This window comes from Mobula hypostoma, chromosome 23 (assembly GCF_963921235.1).
Source record: "Mobula hypostoma chromosome 23, sMobHyp1.1, whole genome shotgun sequence".
In the NCBI taxonomy this organism is placed as follows: domain Eukaryota; kingdom Metazoa; phylum Chordata; class Chondrichthyes; order Myliobatiformes; family Myliobatidae; genus Mobula; species Mobula hypostoma.
The window spans coordinates 38,107,937-38,135,584 of record NC_086119.1 but is presented as its reverse complement, the minus strand read 5'-3'; the positions used below and the strand labels follow the sequence as shown (position 1 = coordinate 38,135,584).

At 40.7% G+C, this 27,648-nt stretch overlaps 1 protein-coding gene across 3 annotated transcripts in view; it reads left to right on the top strand.

Moving 5' to 3' along the window:
• Positions 1-27,648, top strand: part of hpda (4-hydroxyphenylpyruvate dioxygenase a) — a 72,009-nt gene that overhangs the window by 27,282 nt on the left and 17,079 nt on the right. For all 3 annotated transcript variants that reach the window (XM_063031129.1, XM_063031131.1, XM_063031130.1), the window contains exons 4-7: positions 3,092-3,196; positions 3,891-3,933; positions 15,297-15,379; positions 24,892-24,981. In XM_063031129.1, the coding sequence (XP_062887199.1) occupies positions 3,092-3,196; positions 3,891-3,933; positions 15,297-15,379; positions 24,892-24,981 (321 nt within the window). The remainder of the gene's footprint in view (positions 1-3,091; positions 3,197-3,890; positions 3,934-15,296; positions 15,380-24,891; positions 24,982-27,648) is intronic.

Below are 27,648 nucleotides of genomic sequence, written 5' to 3'. Positions count from 1 at the left end.
CCAGTTTGCGTCTGTCCCTGCTCTAGGTCCTGTCGAAGTGGGTTAAAGTGAAGCTGCCCAGCCCTGCCTGACCAGACCCCACTGTCCCTACTAGATCCCTGTGCTCCAGACATGATTCAGCCATCTCCACTGCATCCTTGGCCTGTCCAGACCTCAATGCCTACTCTCAAGACTTGGGGTCCCAGGAATCTCTGTACAATAGTAATTCTCTTGTACGGGAAGCTATAAATTCCTCATTCAGGTCACTGAAGGGAAGCTGCAGTTTGTTCCTTTTTCCATCCAGAGCAATGCTGCTCATGCTATGTGAGAGGCCCAGCCATCTTCGAAAGTAGCCCATTGATCTTTCTTTCATAATGACATGGGTACTCCATGTTCCGACATTGGCCAGAGGATACAGTGGAGGATATCATGCTGGTTAATCCAGGCCTTGAGGTTGCCAGGTAGGCCTGACTTATCCACACTGGTGAGCCGGACTTCTAACTCATTGGCGGTCTTGTAGATGGCAGCCACATCTCTTAGAATCTCTTCGACTTTTCCCAGGCTTTTGACTGATTTCTCGGAGAATGGCTGGGAGAGCAATCCCATCTGTGGAGAAACAAAACTTGTCTGTGAGTCTGCACAGAGACCCTGGATTTCTCTAGCTTAAAACTCATCCTTTCCCAACCAACTTAGACACCCCACTACCACCACCACCACTACTCCGCCAACCCCAAACCAAATCCTTCTTTAATTCTTATGTCTCAATGTGTGTGAAGTGCAAACGGAAGTGTGTTGAATCCACTATCAGATTTCTGAACAGTCCTTGCAACACTACTTCATTATTCTTATTTTGGTGCTAATTATATTTGAAGTGTATAGTAATCTTATATCTTTGTACTGCGGGCACAAAACAACAAATTTCACATCATTTACCTCAGTGATAATAAATCTGATTCTAATTCCAAAAGCTAATTTACACACATTCTCACAATCAGCAGGGAGATAAGTTGTCAGTTAATCACTTTTATCACAGTTGTTATTGAGGAATAAATGCTAGCAATATAACGGAATACTTTACCAGTAGGTAAGTCTACTTGCTCACTGCTCCCAGAGAGGAAGGTGGCTGTGTTTGACCGGTTTCTCTCTCTTCCTCTTACTCAATGCCCTTGGAGGATGGTGCTGGAGTTTGGGTTCTGGGAAAGGTTTAGTTGACACAGTTTGTGGATTGAACTCTGTAGTTCATGTTATAATATATTTCTGGTTTCTGGTTACTCTTTTTTTTATTGCAGTTTTGTGGGATTTTGATCAGGGCACACTGGCTCTGCGGCTTGCAGTCAACAAGCGACACAGTGCTAAATTGAACTGAACCGAACATTCCTAGACTGTTTCAGTTCTGTGTTTTACACTCGTTTATTGCTGTTTCTGTGATTTGTTCTTTTATTTTGCACATTGGGTGTCTAATGTTTTCTTTGAGCGGGTTCCATGGTGTTTCTTTGTTTTGTGGCTGTCTGTGTGAAGGTGAATCTCAGCATTGTTTACAGCATACATGCTTTGATAATAAATGTAGTTTGAATCTTTAAAGCCATCTGTTCAACTGTACATCTGAATGAGGTCTCATCAGACAATTCAACACTCCACCTATTGTGTAGTTTATGTGTTCAAGTCTCAGCTTGTTTCTCTCACTCTATTGATTTGACAGTATCAGGGTTATCAACTCTTTGTAAGCTAGTGAGTTAGCTTATTACATTAAGGAGTTTGTGACTTGCAAGATCAATACCAGAACCAATTTTACCTTCAGCTCCACATATGTTTATTGTCTTTATGAGGCCCTCCATTGGTCATCAATGCTGCATCCCAACTGCTGACACTGTACAGCTGCATGGGCAGTACGATATGGAGAGTATGCTGCTGACCCTACAGCAGGCTCCCCCTCTCCATGCAAATGAACGGCAGAGACCAATACAGTTGGGCACCAATGATGTCACAGGAGTTGCCAGTCAGCATTTAACTTAATGTGGGACTGCCTTAGGGACTCCTGGTCTGGAGTTTTACTCCCGAAGCCATCCCTGTGAGTGGGAAGAGCTGTAAGGCAGTGCAAGTTTGAACTCAAAGTTCTCCTTCTTCAACTTGAACTGCCAACCATTGCTAATGAGCCTTTCTGCCCAAAGCGATTGGTTTTAAGGTGCCAGAAACCCGCCTTTGCCTCTTCCCCACTGAGCCACACATGAATGCCAGGAGCTGAACTTGGCTGTCAGAGGCTATTTGAGACCCATGACATTGGGAGCATTTAATAGGTAGTGGGAGCTTATCCCCATTACCACCCCTGACTATAACAACCTTAAGGAACCATTGTCTTTATAGGTTCAATGTCATGTTAAATGGTCATGAATAAACCCCATTTTCTGGATCAATCTAAAATCAACAGTGCTTTGAACTTTAATTTTATCTTCTCAATCAATGTTACCAACAGGAAGGAGGTACAGAAGCCTGAAGGCACACACTCAACAATTCAGGAACAGTTTCTTCCCTTGTAACTCGATTTGTGAATGGACATTGAACCTATGAACAATAGTAAAACTATTTTTTAAAATTTTATTTTTTTATTGTAGCACTACTTATTTAATTTAACTATGCTTACTGTAATTCACATTGTTTTTCTATTTTTAAGTATTGCAGTCAACAGATTTCACAACACACAAACACACACACACACACACACACACACACACACACACAGTTTTGTGAATAATTGAAACAATAATATTACAATCAAGGAATACCACCAAGGGGTAGCATATTACCTGGTCTAGAATGGTTTATATGGAAAAAATGGCAAAAATCAATGAATAGATAAGGTCAGGTTAGAACAATGGGTTTTAGATAAGATAATCAAGCAGTTATTGTTCAATCCAGGCAACTCTTTTAAAGAATGAGATAATCATCAGTAATACAATTCGAGTTTCCTACCATGGGTAATGATGAAACTGCAGCCATTATAAGCAGAAAGTTATTCACCACATATTCTCATAAATAATGTCTACGTTACATTGCAACAAGGTTTCTGTGAAAAGCGATTGTCAATTACTTGATTTCCCTTTATCTCTCTTTGCAGGCTGCATCATATTACTCCACAAAGCTTGGATTTGACGTGTTCGCATATAAAGGACTGGAGACAGGAAGTCGTGAGGTCGTGTCACATGCCATTAGGCAGGATAAAGTAAGGACCAGTCTGCTGGGAAAAAATAGATTGTACAGAAATTTAATACCATATTTTAAAAGTTGAACCTTAACATTTCATGCTGATGAAAGCACCAATTATTTGCTTACTGATTCCATTGAAAAAAGTACTCTGGTTATGGACATATCTCTTCTTGGTTTGTAGCATCTTGAGGTCCTTGGGCAGCAGATGGGTAATTATGGAATTGTCTGTTTTGCAAGCAAGCAGAGGGTACCCAATAAAGTGCTTCACACATAAGATGTCCAAACCTAGCAGTCCACTGGTGTCATGGAACAGTGCTGAAAAAGTAATTTCCATATCCTCCTGGATGGTTGCACATGATTCCTCCAAGCCCTTTTGCATTTCCAATAGAAGTTCTGCTTTATCCTAATTATCTTCAACAAAGAATAATCAAGATATTTGTGGGCCAGTTTATCGACTGTGCACTTGAAGTTGATTTTGAGATGCTGAGACAGCTTTTGTCTCTTGCCTTGTTTCTTGAGCTAACTCAGGTTTCATGTTATCATAGTTGAGATAAGGTATTGAATAAGACCATTCCCTTATTCTGTTACCAGAGATAGGGCTTGGCTGTAATGTCTTGTATCCCTTGTGTCATCTTTTAAATTGATTTTGGTTCAATGAAGATAACTGAAAGTCAATTAAAATCGCAATACTATCTTTTCTTTTTCTACAGATTATATTTGTTTTCCAATCAGCACTAAACCCTGGTAACAAGGGTGAGTATTATGACATTTTGTTTTAGGTTTAGTATAAGAACTTATATAGGTTAAAAATTTCCTTAAAATCACTAGATTTTTCTTGTACATAATAACCATAACAGAATCAATGAAAATACCTCACCAACTTTGCCCAGCACTGAAGTGCAATTATGAAGAAAACACAGAAATGACTCTTCTTCCTTAGAAGTTTGTGAAGATTCGGCATGACAGCTAAAACTTGGACAAACTTCTATAGATGTGTGGTGAAGAGTAGATTTATTGGCTGCATCACAGCCTGGTGTAGAAACACCAATGTCCATGAATTGAAATTCCTACAAAAAGTAATAGATATGACCCCATCCATCATGGGAAAAGCCCTCTCCACTACTGAGCACATCTACACGAAATGTTGTCACAGAAAAGCAGCATCCATTATCAGGGATCTCCGTCACCCAGGATCTCCATCATCCATCACTCCATCACAAGAAGAGTGCTGCTGCCATCAGGAAGAAAGTACAGGATCCACCGGATTCACACCACTAGGTTTCAGACAGTTATTACCCCTCAACCATCAGGGTCTTGTACCAAAGTGGATAACTTCTCTCAGCTTCAAGCCCCATCATCAAAGTGTTCTCACAACCTATGGACTCTTCATCTCATGTTCTCAATATTTATTGTTTATTTATTTATTATTATTATTATTTCTTTCCTTTTGTATTTTCACAGTTTGTTTTGCACATCAGCTGAGCACCCAAGTTGGTGCATCTTTCATTAATTCTATTACAGATTTATTGAGTATGCCCACAAGAAAATGAATTTCATGGTGACATATATGTACTTTGATAATAAATTTACTTTTGCAGTTTGAACTTTAGATATTATTTTATATAACTTTAGAGTCATGACATGATGAAGATTACTCATTGTTTTTGCCCATGAACACATTGTGGTTGCATTTATCTACATGTTATGCCAATAGATGCAAATCAGCACAGTATTTGTAAAAAGCATTGGCGAACTGGTGTACTGTATTTAATAGAGAAAGAACTAGAATGAAATAAGATACAGCAGTTGTTCAAAGAGCAATAATAAGTTGAGTTACAGTCTGTGTTGAAAAAGTGGTGATAGATTGTGAGCAACACACACAAGATGCTGGAGATACTCAGGAGGCCGGGCAGCATCAATGGAAAAGAGTAAATATTTGGTGTTTCGGGATGAAGGGTCTTGTCTTGAAACTTCGACTGTTTACTGTTTTCCATAGATGCTGCCTGGTCTGCCAAGTTCCTCCAACATATTGTGTGTGTTGCTTTGGATTTCCAGCATCTGCAGATTTTTTTTGTGTTTGAGATAGATTGTGATACTGCTTTTAGAACATGGAAAAGTACAGAACAGGACAGGCCCTTCAGACCATGATGTTTACTGAGCCAAATAAATTAATAATCAAATGGCTAATGAAACTAAACTCTTTATGCCTACACAATATCCATATCCCTCCATTTTCCTCACATTCATGTGCCAATCTAAATGTCTCTTAAATGTCCTTAATGCATCTAAATGTCCCTACTGTATCTAAATGTTCCTAATGCTTTTGATGAAAGAGAGCTGATGAACTACTGCTGAATGACTAGAACTGAATTGGGAATTAACCTCTGTTCAAAGAATAGTGACGTATTGAAGTAAAGCGTGTTGGAAAAAAATGGTTATAAACTGAAATACAGCCTGCGTTGAAAAAGTGGCAATAGATTGAGTTACATTACAGTGGACAGCAAATTTTTTTGAAAGTGTTACGTCCTCAGAATTTTTTTAAATGATAGATTGCTTGGTCTATCAGAAAACACAAATGTAATTTCAGATTTCTTGTATCATTTAAGAATTTGGAGAAACAAGAAAATAGTTTTTATTGAATATAATGCTTTTAATTGCATAACGTTGCTGAAGCTTTGCAATATCTCATCTAAGCTAAAAATGTTTTGTTGATGATTTTTGTTAGTACTCCGTGTCTGAGGATTCTTACTAAAGTGTCCAATAATAATCAGCCAGCAGCGATGGCTGATCTGCATAGTGAATGGCATTGACTTCCGAGTGCCTCTGAGCCAAGCTCTAAGATCGACAGTGCATGTTGTGCAACAAATATGTGGAGCCCAGGCTTTGTCTTGGTCACCAATTATACACCCAGAGTAGAGCTCCAGCGTTCTTAGTAAGAGGAGTCATACTCAGTCTTTGAGATTTAAGTGTATACTCGCCACAAATATAACAGAAAGTATCGCCGCTGTTGCAACATTGGTGAGACAAGTACACCTGAAAATACAATTACTTTATTATAATGAGTACACACAACATGCTATGCGTGTAGAGCATGCACATCAACGTGATCGCAAACTGATATACATGTAAACGCAATGCATAGAACGGTGTTTATGTAATTCCTTTATAGCCTTTCTAAAACCTGTCCTGCCATGTAGCATCTGACCTGCCTAAGCAAGCCCAGGCATGTCTGGACAAGGCAGAAAATATCTCATCTTTCATTGTGTGCAACATTTTAATTGACCTGAATTATTAATTGAAATAACAAATATAGGCAATATATTTTTTAAAAAGGTGCGTGATAGGGAAATTTCATGGTGATTTTCATGATTAGCAGCCCATAATCCATAGAGTGCACCCAAAAGTACTCAGGGAGCGATATTTTTGTTGTCCAGTGTTGTTAGTTTGAGTCTACAGCTCCCGAAAGGGGCACAAAGTTTCTCTGAAAGAGTGGTAACAAAGACTTTATCCCATTGTAGGGGTATCAAAAAGATAAGGGCATTAAACTGTTTAGTTTAAACTGAGAGAAAGGAGTTTAAATCCTAAGGAGAAAGTTTTTTTTCTCTTTTGTATAGATGGTGTTAATATGTGGAACATGGTGCCGGAAGAGGTAGTGGAAAGAGATATAGCCATTAAGTACGAGAGGCATTTAGGCATATACAAGAATACGTTTGGTATGGAGGGACACAGACCTCATTCAGTCACTGAAAGTAAGCATGCAGGTACTGCAGGCAGTGAAGAAAGCTCATGGCATGCTGGCCTTCATAACAAGGGGAATTGAGTATAAGAGCAAAGAGGTCCTTCTGCAGTTGTACAGGGCCCTGGTGAGACCACACCTGGAGTATTGTGTACAGTTTTTGTCTCCAAATTTGAGGAAGGACATTCTTGCTGTTGAGGGAGTGCAGCAGAGGTTCACTGGGTTAATTCCAGGGATGGCGGGACTGCCATATGTTGAAAGATTGGAGCGACTGGGCTTGGAATTTAGAAGGATGAGAGGGGATCTGATTGAAACATATAAGATTATCAAGGGATTGGACATGCTAGAGGCAGGAAACATGTTCCCGATGTTGGGGGAGTCCAGAACCAGAGACCACAATTTGAGAATAAGGGGTAGGCCATTTAGAATGGAGTTGAGGAAAAACTTTTTTACCCAGAGAGTTGTGAATGCTCTGCCTCAGAAGGCAGTGGAGGCCAACTCTCTGGATGCTTTCAAGAAAGTGTTAGATAGAGCTCTTAATGATACCGGAGTCAAGGGATATGGGGAGAAGGCAGGAACGGGGTACTGTACTGATTGTGGATGATCAGCCATGATCACAGTGAATGGCGGTGCTGGCTTGAAGGGCCGAATGTCCTACTCCTAACCTATTGTCTATTGTCTATTCAGGCAAATGGGATTAGAGTAGATAGGCAAAAAGATCAGTATGAATATGTTGGGCTGAAATGCACGATTCCATGCTGTAAAATTCTATCAAAGTGTAAACTTGGGTTTAGATATAGTCTGTGTTGGAAAGGTGTTGATGAATTGATGTACAGATTGTACAGAAAGAATATTGCAGGATCAGGATACACTAAGTGTTAGAAGAGTGATGATGTAGTGGGTAGAGGCAGTTTTGAAGTTATGGTGCTGAATTGAGATTGAAGAATAGATGGCAATAGAATTAAACTAATAAACTGAGGTGCAACCTGAATTGAGATTCTCTGTGATGTATCCCAGTTCATCACAAAACAAGGGCAATTGACTGAGGTCTAGAGAAAAGTCATCAATTGCATAATACAAGTAATCAAAATAGGAGATTGTGTAAGAACTGACAAGTTCTGATGGAAGGTTAAAGTCTGTCACGAGCCTTGTGGCCCATCAGGCCGGTGCTTATGCCAGTTTCCGTGGCGTGAAACGACTGAGAGTTCGAGATTCCCCCTCCCCCCGCCCCGGATAGGACACCAGTCTATCGCGAGGTTAACCCCCAGCATTTTTTTGCCGGTACCCATTCTCAGCCGGGTAGACTGGAGCATTGTGTGGTTAAGTGCCTCACATGCTGCCTCGGCTGGGGCTATGAACCCACAACCTTTAGATTGCTAGTCCAACACTCTAAGCATTTGGCCACGAGCCACACTCTGATGAAAGGTTATTTAGTGAAAACTCTTCATGAATTGTTGCTTGGCCTGCTAAGTGTTTCTAGCAATTTTTTTTTTTGGATTTCAAAGTAATGACTTGTAGTTCCCGTGTTGTTCCTTCCCCTCTCTCCTTTCTGTCTTCATGCATTTCCTTTGGTTACATCACCTTCAGTCAGATAACTTGTGACTAATAAGCTTTCACTATCTTCTCCCTATGGTCACCAACCACTTCCCATCGCAGTTATTCTCTTTAGTTACCACACCTCTTCCCTTTCTCTGCACTTAAATGATGTTCAATTTCAAAGTCACAGACTTAGTTGCAAGAGGTTTGTTGCACTGAGGTAATGTCTGTGTTGCAACAGTGTTGATACATTGAGGAACAAATTAAAACAGGAGATACTATAAACACCAGTTTGTGTCAGCACAGGGATTATCTGAGATAAACTGATGTTGGTTGATGATTGGTAATGGTAAATCTCAGAATCAGAATTATTATCAGCATATGTCTTGGTATTTTTTAGCTTGACAGCAGCAGTACAATACAATACATAATAATATAGAAATATATATATATATATATAAAATACATATACAAATCTAATAACTATGTTAAATGAATGGTACCAAATCGAGACACAATAATTGCCACCAGAACACTAATGTTCAGATGAAGCTGTTGTTAATGTTGTGCTGTCATTTGGATGAATTCATGTTTCTTCTCTGTGGGTGTTTCAGCTGATGTACGGACAATCACATCGATTCAGAATTGCTCTTTGACAACACTGTGCTCATTCAGTGCTGCTGTTTAAATAAACCCATGATGAAACTATGCTGGGTTTTGGATACATACCCAGAATGCTGAAAGAACTCAGCAAGTCAGTTGCTCAAGACTTCCAGCACCCGAAGCATCCCTTGTGTCTATGGGTTTTGGATACAGTCGGATTGATACGTTGTTGGTTACAGTTAAGTGTTAATACAGCTCTGACATTTGGATACTGTACTGCAAGTATTTGGACACAATTCAGGTTGATAAAGTGATGGTGTTTCAGTGTAGTATAGTGATTTTTTGCTGGTATTTAGATAGTGCTCTTTTTGATACATTCCTCAGTACAGTGAGTGTTGCTACAGTGCCAGTCTTTGATATATATCTTACATTGGTAATATGTGGATGCAGCATGGGCCAATATAGAATCATAAAATATACTGCACAGGTCTTTTGGCCCTTTGTGCCTTAGCCAATGGAAAAAAAAAGCCTACCCAACCCAATGCTACTTTCCAGTATTCGTGTGTACCAGTGAGGATTGCAGTTCTTTACTTCTACATCCAAGTTCCCCATCAATATAATGAGGGTTTCAGTCTGCATACCCTTTCATGCAATGAAATCTCAACTCCTTCAATTCTGAGTGGGGAAAATGCTTCAACTTAGAGAAAAGTCTTTCAATCAATACTTTAAATCGGTGAGCTGTAATTATTTTTTCCTTCAGCTAAAGGAAAATTGGTCCTTCCTGTTTATTATATCTAGACCTCTCATAATTCCCAACAACACCTTAATTAATTCTCCCCTCAGACTTCCCTGATCCAAAGTAATCATCCTAACCAATCTTTCCTCATAAATACAAGATTTCACTCTTCATAACATCCTCTGCACCCTCTCTGGTATAATTACATGTTTCCTACAATTTGTTGACCAGTACTGTACACAATACTCAGTCTGTGGTCTGAGCATTGTATATTGACAATACCGGAAACGCTTTCCTTACATTTCATGTGTCAGCTAATCATGTTAACCTCACATATGTGTCTGTATTCACCTTAGTGATCTGTCCTGCTATATTACGGATCAGTGGACAAATATTCCAGTGTTCCTCTGTTCTTCACACATCTCAATAACCATGCAGATACTGGGCATTCTCTTTCCCGTTGCAAGTCCTCAATTGCATTATCTCACATTTTAGGTTAATTTCTATTTCAGAATCTGAACCAGATCTATTATCATTGACTTTAATGACATGAAATTTACTGTTTTGCAGCGCAAAGATATAGAATTACTGTTGTTCATTTGTCATGTGCCATGTTGTATGACATGGGCAATCATGGTCTCATGACCATGATTATTCTTGGCAAACTTTGCTACAGAGGTGGTTTTCCATTGCCTTCTTCTGGGCAGTGTCTTTACAAGACAGGTGACCCCAGTCATTATTGATACACTTCAGAGGTTGTCTGCCTGGTGTCAGCAGTCGCATAACCAGCACTTGTGATGTGCACCAGCTGATGATACGGTCATCCATCATCTGCTCCCACGGCTTCATGTGACTCCAATTGCCCAAAGGTGACCTGCAGGCTAGCAGAGGGAAGGTGCGCCTTCCTTCTCCTTTTTGATAGAGGCGTATCTCCCCCACCCCAGAATTACTATAAATTACAAAAATAAACAAACAATGCAAAAAGAAAAAATGTTCATTCAGGAATCTGATGAAGGAGGGGAAGAAGCTGTTTCTAAATCACTGAGTGTGGTGTTCAACGCTCCTCAACTTCCTTCCTGATGGTTCCATTTCCCATTTTCATATCCTGCTAACCAAGTCACTGTCAGGCACACAATCAATTTTTGTATCATGTGAATATTTCTTTATCATGTTCCATATATCTTTATTCCTTATCTTGATTTCCACCAGTACAAGTGCAACACAAGGCTGTGTGCTTAGCCCCCTGCTCTTCTTGCTTTACACTTATGACTGGTGGCTAAGCACAGCTCCAGTGCCATAGTCAAGCTTGCTGATGTCACCACTGTCATTGGCTGTATCAAAGTTGGTGGTGAATCAGCATTTAGGAGAGAGAATAGAAATCTGTCTGAGTGGTGCCACAACAAAAACCTCTTACTCAATGTTAGCAAGACCTAGAAGCTGATTTTTGACTTCAGGAGGGGTTATGATCCAGTCTTCATAGAGGGATCACAGGTGGAGGGTGTCAGCAATCTAAATTCCTTGGAGTTACCATTTCAGATGACCAGTCCTAGGCCCGGCACATAGGTACAATTACGGAGAAAGCACGGCAGTTCTTCTGCTTCATTAGAAGTTTGCAAAGATTCAGCATGATGTCTAAAACTTTGACAGACTTCTATAGATGTGTGGTGGAGAGTTTATTGAATGGCTGCATCACAGCTTGGTATGGTAACACCAATAGCCTTGAACAGAAAATCTTACAAAAAGTAGTAGATAGGCCTAGTCCATCATGGGCAGAACCCTCCACACCAATGAACACATCTACATGGAGTGTAGTGGAGGAAAGCAGCATCCATCATCAGGGACTCCCACGACCCAGGACATGCTCTCTTCTCTCTGCTGCCATAAGGAAGAAGGTACAGGAGCCTCAGCACTCTCACCACCAGGTTCGGGAATAGTTATTATCTCTCACCCATTAGGTCCCTAAATCAGAGTGGATAACTTCACTTGCCCCATCACTGAACTGTTCCCACGAACTATAGACTCAAATTCCAGGACTCTTCATCTCATGTTCTTGATATTTATGCAACACACATCAAAGTTGCTGGTGAACGCAGCAGGCCAGGCAGCATCTCTAGGAAGAGGTACAGTCGACGTTTCAGGTTTCAGTCCTGACGAAGGGTTTCACATTTCACGTTTCAGTCCTGATGAAGGGTCTCGGCCTGAAACGTCGACTGTACCTCTTCCTAGAGATGCTGCCTGGCCTGCTGCATTCACCAGCAACTTTGATGTGTGTTGCTTGAATTTCCAGCATCTGCAGAATTCCTGTTGTTTGCATTTCTTGATATTTATTGCTTGTTTGTTTATTATTTTGTTTTTTTCTTTTGTATTTGCACAGTTCGTTGTCTTTTGCACACTGGTCGTCTGACCTGTTGGGTGTGGGCTTCCATTGATTATCTTATGGTTATTGGATTTACTGAATATGCCCACAAGAAAATGAATCTCAGGGTTGTATATGATGCCATATATGTACTTGGTAATAAATTTACTTTGAACTATATTTATCATGAATAAATGGAATATGGACCAAGGCACTTAAATACTAATCACTGCAGAACCCCAATGAAAGAGCATTCCTGTCACAAAAGCACCTGTCAGTTATAACCCTTTGCTTTATATCAACGAACAAACTTTACATTCAGTTTCCTACTTTCTCATGACATTTTAGTTTTCTTCATCAGTATGCTTTCTGGGACCTTGACAAAGTCTTTCCAAGATCCATGCAAACTCCACAAAAAGTTAGTCCAACACACCTTTCCCTTAACAGATCAATACTGACTGTCCTTGATTAATTTGTGCCTTTTGAAATGAAGGTTTATATAATCTCTTAGAACTTGCCCACAACTGAACTAAATGTCCTTAAATTACTCAATTTATCTCATGTTCCCTTCCTAGACAACAATGCAATGTTAGCATACTTTCAGCGGCCAGGTACAAAAAATGATGTTACAGTTTCCATATTATCTTTTCTTGCATCTTTTAACAGTTTGGGATATATTTCACCACTACACCCTCTGTCTAAGATTTCTGTAGCAGTTATCCTTTGGTGTTTGACATAAGTTTCCCTTTCTTGGTTGATCCTGCCCTTTATTTTCTTTGTCATGCAGACGACACAAGATATGGCAATCCCATTCTTCTTTGTGGCAATGTGTTCTCAATTAATTCCTTCTTAAATACCCTCCATTGCTTTGAGAGAGATTGTTCTTCAAGTAGCTATTTCTACTCCATTTTTGCAAAAACATGTCTGATCAATGTTATTCTTATCTGGTATTATCTTTGTCTTTTTCCATAATAATGTTAAATGTAATTGAATTAAGATCACTGACATTGTCTCTTTGCAACTACACCTAAAATTCCACGCTTCACTCTCCAGGGCGCAGGCCTGGGCAAGGTTGTATGGGAGACCAGCAGTTGCCCATGCTGCAAGTCTCCCCTCTCCAAGACACCAATGTTGTCCAAGGGAAGGGCATTAGGACCCATACAGCTTGGAACCAGTGTCATCGCAGAGCAATGTGTGATTAAGTGCCTTGCTCAAGGACACAACACGTTCCCTCGGCTGGGGCTCGAACTCACGACCTTCAGGTTGCTAGTCCAATGCCTTAACCACTTGGCCACATGCCATTCATCAAACCCCCACCATTCATCTTAATTCAAACTATGTCACCTTATTTAATGATCCTTATATAATATTCCTTTTTCAAAGTGTTATTGCACTCTATACCATGATCTAAATATTGTTGTCAATATTCCCTCCACCAATCCTTTAATATTACTTCTCTCTCTTCTGAAACCCTGTAAGTATGTTAAGCTATCATTCCTGTCCCTTATTAAGTTGTATAGTGTTGATGTTCAGATAGAGCGTTTGCTGATCCAGGATTCCAACAGATAACAGTAAAAACCAAACAAATAGCCAGATTTAAGTAATGAGACACTTGCCACTAAAACCAAGAAGCTTCAAGAAAAATACAGAGGCAACTGCAACTACTGAAAAATTACATGTATATAGGTAACTACATAAAATAAAACAAGCATAAGAAAGTTAATCTACTAGAGAAAAAAAGACAATTCTACAGGCCAGTCCAATGATGCTGAAGCCTGAACATAGTTGGCATTGATGCATTGCTGGGTTTTGGATGCAAACTGTGATGATATAATGCTGGTTAGACATTGTTCAAGATAATTCAACGGATGGGAATGCTGCAAACTGCAGCAAAATCTGATTTGGAAATAGTTGACCGAACTATTGTCACCTGCAGTGTCAATTGATGATCGGTCTGTAACACGGAAAATATGAGAAACTTGATTACTGGATCTCTCTTCAGTCTGTGTATTCATCTCTTTACGACAAACACAGACACTCTGCAGATGTTGTAAGTCTTGAGAAACACACTCAAAGTGCCGGAGGAACTCAACAGATCAGGCTACATTTATGGAGAGGAATGAACTGTTGGTGTTCTGGGCTGAGACTCTTCATCAGCAGCTTCTCCTCATCCTTCATCCTTGTAATAAGTTGGATTCTGTTGAGTCACTCTGAACTGTCAAACTTTGAATGAACATGACCCATTGGTGTCCTGAATTGATTATTATTGTAACACACACAAAATGTTGGAGAAACTCAGTAGGTTAGGCAGCATCAATGGAAACGAATACAGTCAACGTTTCAGGCTGAGAGCATTCATCAGGACTGGAATGAAAAGGAGAAGCCAGAATCTTTGTCTGGTATTTTTTTCAATTTTTAATTTTCCCTTTCCCTTGCCCTCTTCTTCTATTACCCACTCTGACCTCTTAGCTCTTCTCCTCTTCTGCCTATCGCCTCCCCCTGGTGCCCCTCCTACTTTCTATTCTCCCATGCTCCACTCTCCTCTCCTTTCAGACTCCTTCTTCTCCAGACCTTTACCTTTCCCACCCACCTGGCTTCACCTATCACCTTCTAGCTTGTCCTCCTTCTCCTCCCCCACCTTTTTATTCTAGCATCTTCCCCCTCCTTTCCTGTCCTGTTGAGTTGTCTTGGCTTGAAAGATCGACTGTTTATTCATTTTCATAGATGCTGCCTGACCTGCTGAGTTTCTGAGTTTTGTGTGTGGATTTCCAGTATCTGCAGAATCTCTTGATTTATGATTATTATTGTAGCTTTTTCCACCCACAAGAATGCTTCTATTTATGTCTGCTCTGTGGGAAGTCTATCTGTGCTGCTCTGATTGTATCTGCATTGCATGGTCCCGATCTGTGCATTTGTATGCATGCTTTGTCCTGTATGTACCTGCTGAACCTGTGTCTAGGCTGGTGGTTTTGTCTGGGCTGGTGGTTTATCAGGGCTGATGGTTATCTGGGCTAGTGGTTTTGTCTGGGATATCCTTTCTCTTATTTTGGTAACTTGGTTGATGTCTACATGCTATCTACCTATGTCTTCTAGTTTGCTTCTCACTTTACAAGGAATCATGTTCTGACAAGTTGTGTTGTCTCCTTCAGAAATGACTGACCATTTGGGCAAACATGGGGATGGTGTGAAGGACATAGCATTTCAAGTGGAAGATTGTGACTTTCTGGTGAAGGTATGAAACATATCAATGGGAAATGGATCATGATGGCCTTTAGAAATATTACATCCAATGGGAATTGCATTCTTCTTGGATGTACCATTGGGAGATAGAAAATCCTTTCTTGGAAACAGTGTCTATCCATTCTTTTGAAATAAATTCTTTGGAATTAGGGTTGATGGCTCAGTAATTCTGATATTAAAAGTGAGATAACAAATAGACTAATTTCAAATAATAAGAAGGAACTTGTAAAAATTCCTATCCCAAGTGATAAGGTATTAAAGAAACACATGGTGCTATATGCCTGGTCCTAATGGTTTTCATCCAAGGATTTTGGAGGAAGTGTGTGCAGAGACGTTGGACCAGTTGGTTGAAGATTTTGAAAACTTGGTAAACTCTGGAAGGGTAGCTGAAGATTGGAAAATAGCCAATTTAAGTTAGAGGAATACATATACAGATTATAAATGTCATGAATTCTATTTTTGCAGCACAGCACATTACAAACACGACAAACATAGAACATAGAAATTTACAGCACATTACAGGCCCTTCCAGCCCACAATGTTGTGCCGACCATGTAACCTACTTTTTATTTATTTGTTATTATTAATTTCAAATAATAAGAATGAATTTGTAAAAATTCCTATCCCATGTGATAAGGTATTAAAGAAACACAAGGTGCAATATGCCAGGTTCCAGTGGTTTTCACCCAAGGGTTTTGAAGGAGGTGTGTGAACGTAAATGAACGTGAACTCAAGTTAACATAAATTATAATATCTTGTATTTCAACATAAACATAGTAACAGAAGTGAAAACTAGGAGAGATTGAAAGATATAATGTCGACGGTGGTGTTCAGGGCTTTCAAGAATCTGATAGCATTTCTTGTTTAACCTTGAGGTGTGGGTCTTTGGGCTCCAGTACCTCTTGCCTGATAGAGAGAGTCCCCTCTTGCCAGCATTGAGAAGAGACTCCCATGATCAAAAAGGGAGGAAAGCAGGAATTAGGGAACCTTAGGCAGTCAGCTTAAGACCTACTGCTGACAATAATCGGAAAAGAAATAACTAATTACTTAGGAAAGCTGAATATAATCAAGCCTAGTCAGCATAGTTTTATTGAAAAGTTGGCTTGACTCATGATGAAGTATAGCCCAGGAGGGGCAGATGCGAGTCTGTCCATTCAGGAGCCGGGGCATATTTCGGGAGTCAATGTATGTCCAACAACATTCCAGTTCGTCAACTCATTGAAAGTACTCCTCCAACTTCCCGACTCAAATCCCAAAAGCCTTTCTACAACTTGAAAAATCTTGACTCCTATGTCAACCACATTGAATGGCGCCAATACTGGCACACCAACATGCTCCCTGGCGGAGAGCTGATTGATGACCCCACCTCGCTTCTCCCGGGCTTTACGACAGATACCAGCTACCAGCTGCAGATAAACTCAGAAGTCGACATATCAAAACAGTGCAAACACCATGCCGACGGGGTACCTGATAAACCCCAGCTTGTCCTTGTGGTGCCCCAACCCAGGACGTGCTCCACCAGGTCCAAACATGCTCTCTCACCAAGGTCAGAGATGTCCATCGATGAGGCCATGAGCTGGAGGGGTGGCTTGACAAAAACCAATCAGAAGTGTGAAGCTACACTGTAAACACCCGCCATACAAAAAAACAGCAAAAGTATAGTTTTATGAAAAGTAAATCTTGTGTGATGAACTTACTTGAATTATTTGAAAATGTGACCACCAAAACTGATAGAAGGTAAGTTGTAGATATATATTTGCATTTCCAAAAGGAATCTGACAAGGCACCATATAAGGCGCATAAGTTATGAGCCCAAGATATTGGAGGACATGTATCAGCACAGATTGTGAACTGACTGTCACACAGAAATCAAAGTGTTGGAAAAAAAACACGTCATTTTCAGGCTGGGGACATGTAACTAGTGAAGTATCCCGGGCGTTGGATCATGGCCCTCAATTCTTTGCCATTTGTACTGATGACCTGGACGAGGAATAGTGATGTAGTGGTTGGCATAACACAACTCCAGAGCCAACGACCAGGTTCATTCCCCCTGCTGTCTGTAAGGAGCTTGAAGGTTCTCCCCATGCCCATGTGGATTTTTCCAGGTTCTCCAGTTTCCTCCCACGTTCCAAATCATATGGGTTAGTAGGTTAATTAGTCACTTGTAAATTGTCCTGTGATTAGGCTAGGGTTAAATAGATGGGTTGCCGGGCAGAGCAGGTTGTTGGGCCAGAAGGCCCTGTTTTTCTTACCGTACCTCTAAATAAATAATAAAAATAAGTAAAGTTTCCAAATGTGCTGGTGATACTGAACCGATGGAAAGGCATGTTGTGCTGAGGACATTGTGACTCTGCAATGTAATGTAGACAGATTTAGTGATTGAGTGATATCCTGGAAATTGGAGCTTAATGTGGGGGAGTGTGAGGGTCATTCACTTCAGTAAGAGGAATCATAAGGCAGACCATTATATAAAAAAGACAGAGACTATAACTCAGTGAATTTACGAGAGACCTAGGTGTTCTAATGTATGAATCACAAAGTTAACAGACTGGTCCAACAAGTTATTAAGAAGGTCAATGGCATGTTCTCTTTATCACGAAGAGGTGGGAAGTTATTTCACCTATAGTGTGTAGGTTCAGAATTTTCATCTCCTTACCTAAATGAGGATGTAGCAGCGCTGCAGGCAGTCCAAAGGTAATTTGCCAGGCTAGTTCCTGGGATGAGAGGGTTGTCTTCTTGAGAGAGGCTAGGCAGTTTGGGTTTGTGTTTCTTGAAGTTTAGAATAAGAAGGGTGAATTTATTCAAACACATAAGAACCCAGGGAAGTCTTGGGAAAGAAAAAGTTGAAATGTTTATATTAGTTGGGAATATAAATAGGGACATAATACAAAACCAGGAGCTGGCCTTTTTAAAGTGAGGTGCATAGACTTTTTTTTTCCAAAGGGCAGTGAACCTTTGGAATTCTATGTCTCAAAGGTGGAGAGCATATCTTTAGATACGCTTAAGGGTGGAGATAGATAAGCTGTTGAACGATTGAGGAATTGAAAGTTATAGGAATAAGCCAAAATGGATTGCTCGTGAGTGGTGGGTGTGAGAGATCTGATAGTATACTCATATTCCTATATTCTTGTGTTCTTAAGTAAAGGATGTACGTTGCTATATTAGTCATCGTTAGTAAAATGATGAGCTTGCATAGTTGAGGGATTATTTAATCTTTCCACACAATCTGGGTCAAATGCACAGCTTTTTTTTAAAACTCCTTCCTACCCATTCCTGTTGTTGGCAAAACAAAATGTGTGTTAGCTGCACAATCAGGCAGCATAATTATGAAATATCTGGAGTATGGATGGCGAGCTCTGTATTCTGGCAAGGACAAAGAGGAGCTACCGTTGTCCCTGTCAGAATACAGAGCTCGTCATCTGTACTCAAGATAATTGTTCACTAAATAGTTGCTGTTAGCTACTTCATTCTGCTTTTTGCTGGTATGGCCCAAGCTCTACGTCTGATCCAATTTCACTTCTACCCTTTCAAACTTTCAGTCCTGAGCCATAGTTGGCTGCCTCACACTCTCCTCTGCTAGCCCAGTCCATTCAATTTACAAAAACAAGTTACATTTATGTAAGCCTTTAATATGTAATAATATTCCAAAACATTTTACAAATCATTAGTTAAAACAAATACGATGCATTGAAACAGGAAGGGGTATAATTATGGAATGTCGTTTGAAAACATGGGTTTTTAAACGTGGACAAAGAAAGCAAAGAGCTTCAGGGAGTGTCAGGGAAAGGGAAAAAAAATATTGCTTATGGCACAAGAGCATTGAAGAAAGGAGAGACAGAAAACTTATTAGAGGAATAGAGCAGTTTTGGTAACAGGCTGGAGGAGACATCAACAAAGAGGTGGTGTGTATATGGCGATATAGAGTTAAAATAAATAATGGAGATACAACAATTGGTAAAAGATGAGATGCATGTTTCAGAATGTTGTGCGAGTTGGTACACCTATAGAGCATTACAGCACAGTACAGGTTATTTGACCCACCATATCGTTCTGACCTTTTAACCTACTCTAAGGTCAATCTAACCCTTCCTTCCTACATAACCCTACATTCTTCTATCATCCATCTGCCGATCTAAGAGTCTCTTACGTGCCTGTAATGTATCTACCTCTATCATCACTCCTGGCATTCCACGCACCCACAACTCTATGTAAAGAACTTGCCTCTGACATCCCCCATATACTTTCCTCCAATCACCTTAAAATTATGCCCCGATTTCAGTCCTGAGAAAATGTCTCTGGCTATCCACTCTATATATGCCTCTTATCATCTTGTACACCTCTACCAAGTCACTTTCCATCCTCCTTCACTCCAAAGAAAAATGCCCAATTTGTTCAATGTATCTTCATAAAACACGTTCTCTAGTCCAAGCAGCATCCTGGCAAATCTTCTCTGCAGCCTCTCTAAAGTTTCCACGTCCTTCCTATCATGAGGTGACTGGAAATGCACACAATATTCCAAGTGAGGTCCAACAGAGTTGTATTGAGCTGCAACATTTCCTTGCAGTGCTTGAACTCAATCCCCTGATTAATGAAGACCACCACACCATAAGCCTTCTTACTAACCCTATCAACTTACGCAGCAAATTCGAGGGATCTATGGATGTGTACCCCAAGATCCTTCTGTTCCTCCACACTGCCAAGAATCTTGCAATTAATCTTTCAAATTCAACCTTCCAAAATGAATCACCTCACATTTATCCAGGTTGAACCCCATCTGCCACTTCTAGCCAGCTCTGCATCCTGTCAACGTCTCTTTGCAACTTACAGCAACTATCCACACCATCCATAACTCCACTAACCTTTGTGTCATATACAAACTTACTAGTCCAGCCTTCACTTCCTCATTCAAGCCATTTATGAAAATCACAAATATCACAGGTCCCAGGACAGATCCCTGAGGAACACTACTGGTCACTGACCTCCAGGCAGAATACTCTTCATCTGCTACCATCCTCTGTCTTCTGTGGTCAAGCCAATTCTACACAGCCATGTGTCCCTGGATTTCATGCCTCCTGAGTTTACGAATGAGCCTAGTTCTCCTAAGGGGAACCTTATCAAAATCCTCACTAAAATCCAAAAACACCACGTCCACCGCTCTACCTTCATTAATGTGTTTTGTCACGTTCTCAAAGAATTCAAACAGGCTCATGAAGCTTGACTGCCTTTCAGAAAACCATTCTACCTACACCCCTTCTTCTTCAAATACTCAGAAATCCTGTCTCTAAGAATCCTCTTCAATAATTTACCCACCAGTGAAGTAAGGCTCTCTGGTCTATAATTCCTAGGGATTTCCCTTCTCCCTTTCTTGAACAAAGGAATAATTTTTCCCACTCTCCAATCATTTGGTAGTACTCCTGAGGCAAAAAAAAAAGATACAAAGATCTTTGCCAAAGTGTGGAACTCCCTTCCCTCACTTCCATAGTAACCTGGGATAAATCCCCTCTGGCCCGGGTATTTACCTATTCTACTGTCTTTTATAAGTTCTAGCATATCCACTTTCTTAGCATTAACATGTTCAAGCACATCAGTCTGTGTTACGCTGCACTCACTCACAAGGTCTCTCTCACCGATGACTACTGAAACAAAGTACTCTTTAAGGATCTCTACTACCTCCTTTGACTCCAGGCACATGATCCCTCCACTATCTCCAATCAGTCCTGCCTTCACTCTGGCCACCCTCCAGTTCTTTGCATATGTGTGGAATGCCTTGAGGTTTTCCTTAATCTTTTCATACCCCTTTCTAGCATTCCTATGCCCAGTCTTCAGCTCCTTCCTGGTTACCTTGTAATGCTCTAGAGCCTTGTTTGATCCTTGCTTACAAAACCTTAAGCAGGCTTCTTTCTTCCTCTTTACTAGATGTTCCACATCTCTTAGCAACCATGGTTCCTACACGCCACTATCCTTTTCCTGCCTCAATGGGACAAACCTATCCAGAACCACAAGCAAGAGCTCCCTAAACAACATCCACATTTCTGTTGTGCATTTCCCTGAGTACGTTTTCCCAATTTATGCTCCCTAATTCCTGCCTAATAGTATCATAATTCCCCTCCCTGAACTAAACACTTCCCCATACTAACTGCTCCTATCCCTGATGAAGGGTCTCAGCCCAAAAGGTCAACTATTTATACCCCTCCATAGATGCTGCCTGATTTGCTGAGTTTCTACACGAATATTGGGCATGCTGATGAGGAAATCTTCTTGGTTTTTCCTGGATCAGACAGGGTATCCGTTGCTTTTATGCTGCTAGTTTTAACAAGGGAGCCACCAAATGGATACCACACAAAGGATGATGTCACAAACTACCTATGCAGCAGTTTGGGAAGATGTTGGAGATGTTGGAGTTGATTGTTAAGGATGTGGTTTCGGGGTACTTGGAGGAACATGGAGGCCATAGTCAGTATGGTTTCCTCAAGAGAAAATATTGCCTGACAAATCTGTTGGAATTCTTTGAAGAAATAATGAGCAGAATAGACAAAAGAGCATCAGTTGATGTAGTATACTTGGGTTTTCAGAAAGCTTTTGACAAGGTGCCACACATGAAGCTGCTGAACAAACTACAAGCCCATGGTATTACAGGAATGATTCTAGCATGGATAAAACAGTGGCTGATTGGCAGGAGACAGAGTATGAATAAAGGGAGCCTTTTCCTGTTGACTGCCGGTGACCTAGTGGTGTTCCACAGGAGTCTTTGTTGGGACTGATTCTTTTATGTTATATGCCAATGATTTGGATGATGGAATTGATGGTTTTGTTGCAAAGTTTGCAGACAGTACGAAGATAGGTGGAGTGTCAGGTAGTTTTGAGGAAGTCGAGAGGCTGTAGAACGACTTAGACAGATTAGGAAAATGGGCAAAGAAGTGGCAGATGGAATACAGTGTTGGGGGAAGTATGATCATGCACTTTGGTTGGAAAAATGAAAGGGTAGACTATTTTCTAAATGGAGAGAAAATTCAAAAATCTAAGGCACAGAGAGACTTGGGAGTCCTTGTATAGGATTCCCGAAAGGTTAATTTTCAGGTTGAGTCTGTGATGAGGAAGGCAAATGCAATGTTAGCATTCATTTCAAGAGGACCAGAATATAAAAGCAAGGTTGTAATGTTGAGACTTTATAAAGCCCTGGTGAGGCCTCACATGGAGTATTGTGAGCAGGTTTGTGGCCTTATCTTAGAAAGGACATGCTGAAACTGAAAAGGGTTCGAAGGAGGGTCACAAAAATGATTTCAGGATTGAACGGTTTGTCATACAAGGAGTGTTTGATGGCTCTGGGCCAGTATTCACTGGAATTCAGAAGAACGAGGGATGTCTTAATTGAAAACTATTGAATGATGAAAGGCCTTTATAGAGTGAATGTGGAGAGGATGTGTTTCCTATTGTGGGAGAATCTAAGACCAAAGGACACAGCCTCAAAATAGAGGTGTGTCCTTCTAGAACAGAGATAAGGAGAAATTTCTTCAGCCAGGGAGTGGTGAATCAGTGGAATTCATTGCCACAGGCAGCTGTGGAGGCCAGGTCTTTATGTATATATTTAAGGAAGAAGTTGATAGATTCTTGATTGGTCTGGGCATGAAGGGATATGGGGTGGAGGGAGGCGAGCAGGAGAATGGGGCTGAGAGGAGATCCCAGATCCCAGCATACTAGTTTGATGTGAGATGCTCAGAACAGTATCATAAATTGCAATTAAATTCCTGGCCATGTTAGGAGCTGTAACATAGGAAAAGTAGTTCACCCTTTTATTCAGTGTTTAATGGTATTGAACAGCATCATACCATATTGAATTGTTAGAGCATACACTGAGCACCTTGAGCAGAGCAAGACATCAGACCTTTGATACCTGTGATCCAAAGGTTATACCAAGAGTGATTAAAGAAAGTACAATAGGGCTAGGTTATTGTTTCTAAAACTTAGATGGTAAAAAGGTTACTGAAAGTTCTGTGGTATTTGAGAGGAACCAAAAGGACAGAAAGGGAGAAACTTATTTTGCTGATGTGGGATAACAGAAATAGCCTAAAAATTATAGCCAGTAGAATGAGTTGACAAACTTTTGTACATGCATTTGGTGGTAGAAGTTTGGAACATTTTTCTGCAAATGGCAATTGATTTAGGTAAATTGTAAAAAAAAAAATCAGGCAAAAGAGTGAAAATGACTGTGTGGAATTAAGCCATGAATCAGATGTAGCTTCTTAATATGGAACAGGCAAAAGGGACTAAATAGCCTCTGCCTATTTCAGATGTTTCAGATGGTCACGGCCTGACGTTGTGTGGATTAGAATGGGTTCCTGTATTCATTTCAACCTGTCAATCTGTTACCCAAAACCTCACCTCGCATTTAGTGATGAACTGATAGAGGAGAATCCAGTCTCATCTGGTATCCAGCATGATGCTGCTTTAACAGGTTCTTGGCAGCTAGGATGAAAGATAAGCTGGTAACCTTGCTGGAATTCTGTTGTGGTAAATATTAGTGTTACAAGTTTCTTTGTTAGCATACAACAGAAAGGAAAAGAACATATTGAAGGAAAACATGGTCACAGAAATCAAAGACCACATGATTTAACTCTGTGCCCAGGGGGCTACTTTAGTGTTGGCACCACCCATTTCATTAGCAATAGGATAAGGATATTCAGGATCTGACAGTATTGAATTATTTGGATGTGGATACTTTTGGCAAGATCTGTATTTATCTTCCACTCTTAGTTGCCCTTGAGAAGGTAATGGCGAGTCACCAGTAAAGCCCCAATAGTGTCAGCTCCCATGATCCTGTTGGCTTGTCATATGGTCTAATATGTTATCTTAGACGATAACACAAACACTCAAAAGTGTTGATGGTACTTGTTGCAAATTAAGACATTGCAACAAGTACCATTAACCCTCTTGAGTGTGCTATGGTCCAAGGTAACTTAAAATAAAGTTAAAGATTAACCAGCAATTGGAAGTTTGAGGAAATAGAAACCAGAAAGTCTTCCCCCTGCATGTATCTCATTATCGGCGGTTTGCTGAGTGCAAGGCTTTGCAGAACACAGCTCTACTGTAATTATAGAGCTGCCTCCCTTTGTCTTTTCTTCTCTTTCACATGTATTATAACCAATTATTTCAGCTCCAGGATGTTTTGTTGTAGCTGAGAGCTCAGTGACTGCCTAATCAAACTAAATGTATGAGAAAGAGAAATTAGAGATTTTCACCCTGAAGTAAAACAAAAGTTGGGAATACACAACAGGAATTTCAACAATTGGTAAGGAGTCACACCTTAGTCTCCCTGTCCCTTTAACCATTATTCTGTTTGAGCAATATGTTGGTACCATTAAGCCATGGAGATAAGCCATTCATTAGTCCCAGCATCAGTTTGTTCGATTTATTGAAGGACTCTTTAATCTTCATTTCTGCTGAATGATTAACACCATGTGGGGAGGGGCTAAGATTGCTGATGACATTTCACTTCTGAATTTGCAGACAGCAAAGGAACGTGGTGCCGACATTGTGAAGGGACCTTGGGTAGAGGAGGATAAAGATGGCAAGGTGAAATATGCCATTCTGAAAACTGTAAGTATTGATCCTTTTTGTAAGTGTGAAATTTCACATCCCACTGTAGAGAATCAACCTAATTGTAACGTTTCAACAATAAGCAACTGCATGAACTATCTCTCGACATGTAATGTGAAAATCTATGACATCTCCATTGCCCTCCACCACTTTGAATGTTTTTAATTCCCTGTTTCCAACAGACTGGTTCACCCCCCCACCACTACTTTTCTCCCAGGAGGAGAGGACATGCCCAACCCAACCTGCTGGACAAGTCTTCCTGTTCTACATTTAGCAACTCCTATATATTTTTACCTATGTTCCTGTTCTGAAACTGCCCTCCTCTACCATTGATCAGATAACCTTGCTTACAGCTGATCCCCATGGTCACCCTGGTTTCATTGGATCAGAAGAAACCCTCTCCCCCTAGCCCTGCAGGTTTACAAGGTTCACTTCTTCTGATCAGTTCCAGGGGAAAATCTCTGACTTGAAACATTAACTCTGCTTCTCACCACAGATGCAGCCTAACTTGCCGAGTATTTTCAGTCTTTTCTGTTTCTGTTCTAGACATGTATTGTTATGCTAATGCAACATGGGAAAGATAGCAGACTTGCTCCCATTCGTGGCCTGTTCCAAAATTATGTGGTAATGCTGGGGGAGGTTAGCAGCAGACTCAACTATGGTTCAGACATGATCAAATATTCTAGTGACTCACTACAGGGTTACAGGGCAGTACAGATGGACTTAATCTATTAAACAGGTTCAGGAGTAAAAGTAAAGTAAAGGCATCCGTTACTCTTGCGAGACCATGGATCTGCGCCTGGAAAGTCTTCACACTCCAGGGCGCAGGCCTGGGCAAGGTTGTATGCAAGTCTCCCCTCTCCATGACACCAGTGTTATCCAAGGGAAGGGCATTAGGACCCATACAGCTTGGCACCAGTGTCATCGCAGAGCAATGTGTGATTAAGTGCCTTGCTCAAGGACACAACACGTTCCCTCGGCTGGGGCTCGAACTCACGACCTCCGGGTAGCTAGTCCAATGCCTTAACCACTTGGCCACGTGCTCGCACTAGGTTCAGCAGTACAGGGGAGAAAACATGCAAAACAACTACAGTACACAGGTCATGTTGAAGTCATGTCACATTGTAGCTGTGGGAGTCTCTGGTGGGCAATCGGTGGAAACTAGCACTTTCTATAAAGCACAGAAAAAGAGAAGGAAATGTCCACAGGATGGTGGATAACTGTGTGTCAGATTGGAGGCCGGTGACTAGCGGTGTGCCTCAGGGATCTGTACTGGGTCCAATGTTGTTTGTCATATATATTAATGATCTGGATGATGGGGTGGTAAATTAGATTAATAAGTATGCAGATGATACTAAGATAGGTGGCGTTGTGGATAATGAAGTAAGTTTTCAAAGCTTGCAGAGAGATTTAGGCCAGTTAGAAGAGTGGGCTGAAAGATGGCAGATGGAGTTTAATGCTGAAAAATGTGAGGTGCTATATTTTGGTAGGACTAATCAAAATAGGACATACATGGTAAATGGTAGGGCACTGAAGAATGCAGTAGAACAGAGGGATCTAGGAATAATGGTGCATAGTTCCCTGAAGGTGGAATCTCATATGGATAGGGTGGTGAATAACGTTTTTGCTATGCTGGCCTTTATTAATCAGAGCATTGAGTATAGGAATTGGGATGTAATGTTAAAATTGTGTAAGGCATTGGTGAGGCCAAATTTGGAGTATTGTGTATAATTCTGGTCACCGAATTATAGGAAAGATGTCAATAAAATTGAGAGAGTACAGAGGAGGTTTACTAAAATGTTGCCTGGGTTTCATCTCCTAATTTACAGAGAAAGGTTGAACAAGTTAGGTCTTTATTCTTTGGAGCATAGAAATTTGAGGGGGGACTTGATAGAAGTATTTAAAGTTATGAGGGGGATTGATAGAGTTGACATGGATAGGCTTTTTCCATTGAGAGTGGGGGAGATTCAAACAGGAGGGCATGAGTTGAGAGTTAAAGGGCAAAAGTTTAAGGGTAACATGAGGGGGAACTTCTTTACTCAGAGAGTGGTAGCCGTGTGGAACGAGCTTTCAAAAGAAGTGGTTGAGGCAGGTTCGATGTTGTCGTTTAAAGTTAAATTGGATAGCTATATGGACAGGAAAGGAATGGAGGGTTATGGGCTGAGTGCAGGTTGGTGGGACTAGGTGAGAGTAAGAGTTCGGCATGGACTAGAAGGGCCGAGATGGCCTGTTTCCGTGCCGTAATTGTTATATGGTTATATGATTTCTGAGGATTTTTTCAGTCCTATTAAATGAGGGCAGTGAGGAAGCACTCTCTCTTCCCTTCAGCATGTGTACTCCCTCCTTCTGCATTAAATGTGCTGTTGTGGTGTCTGTGGCTTGGCTCCATCTGATCCCATATCTTACCATGTAAACAGGGAAGATGGGTAGAAACACAAGCAGGGCTGAATTAACTCAACTCTCTGGACTCTGTTCTCAGCATTCAAGGCCCAAAGCCTGCAGCAAGTATTATTTTAATCTGCAAATTTAATATTATGATCAGTTATATCACAGACACTGTGAGACTGAGGAATTTACTTTATCAGGTCAAAACTCCAAGTACACCTTCAGTGCAGATAATTCTAGATTCATTACAGGGCTTGAAAGATGCAGGACTCTTGGATTCAT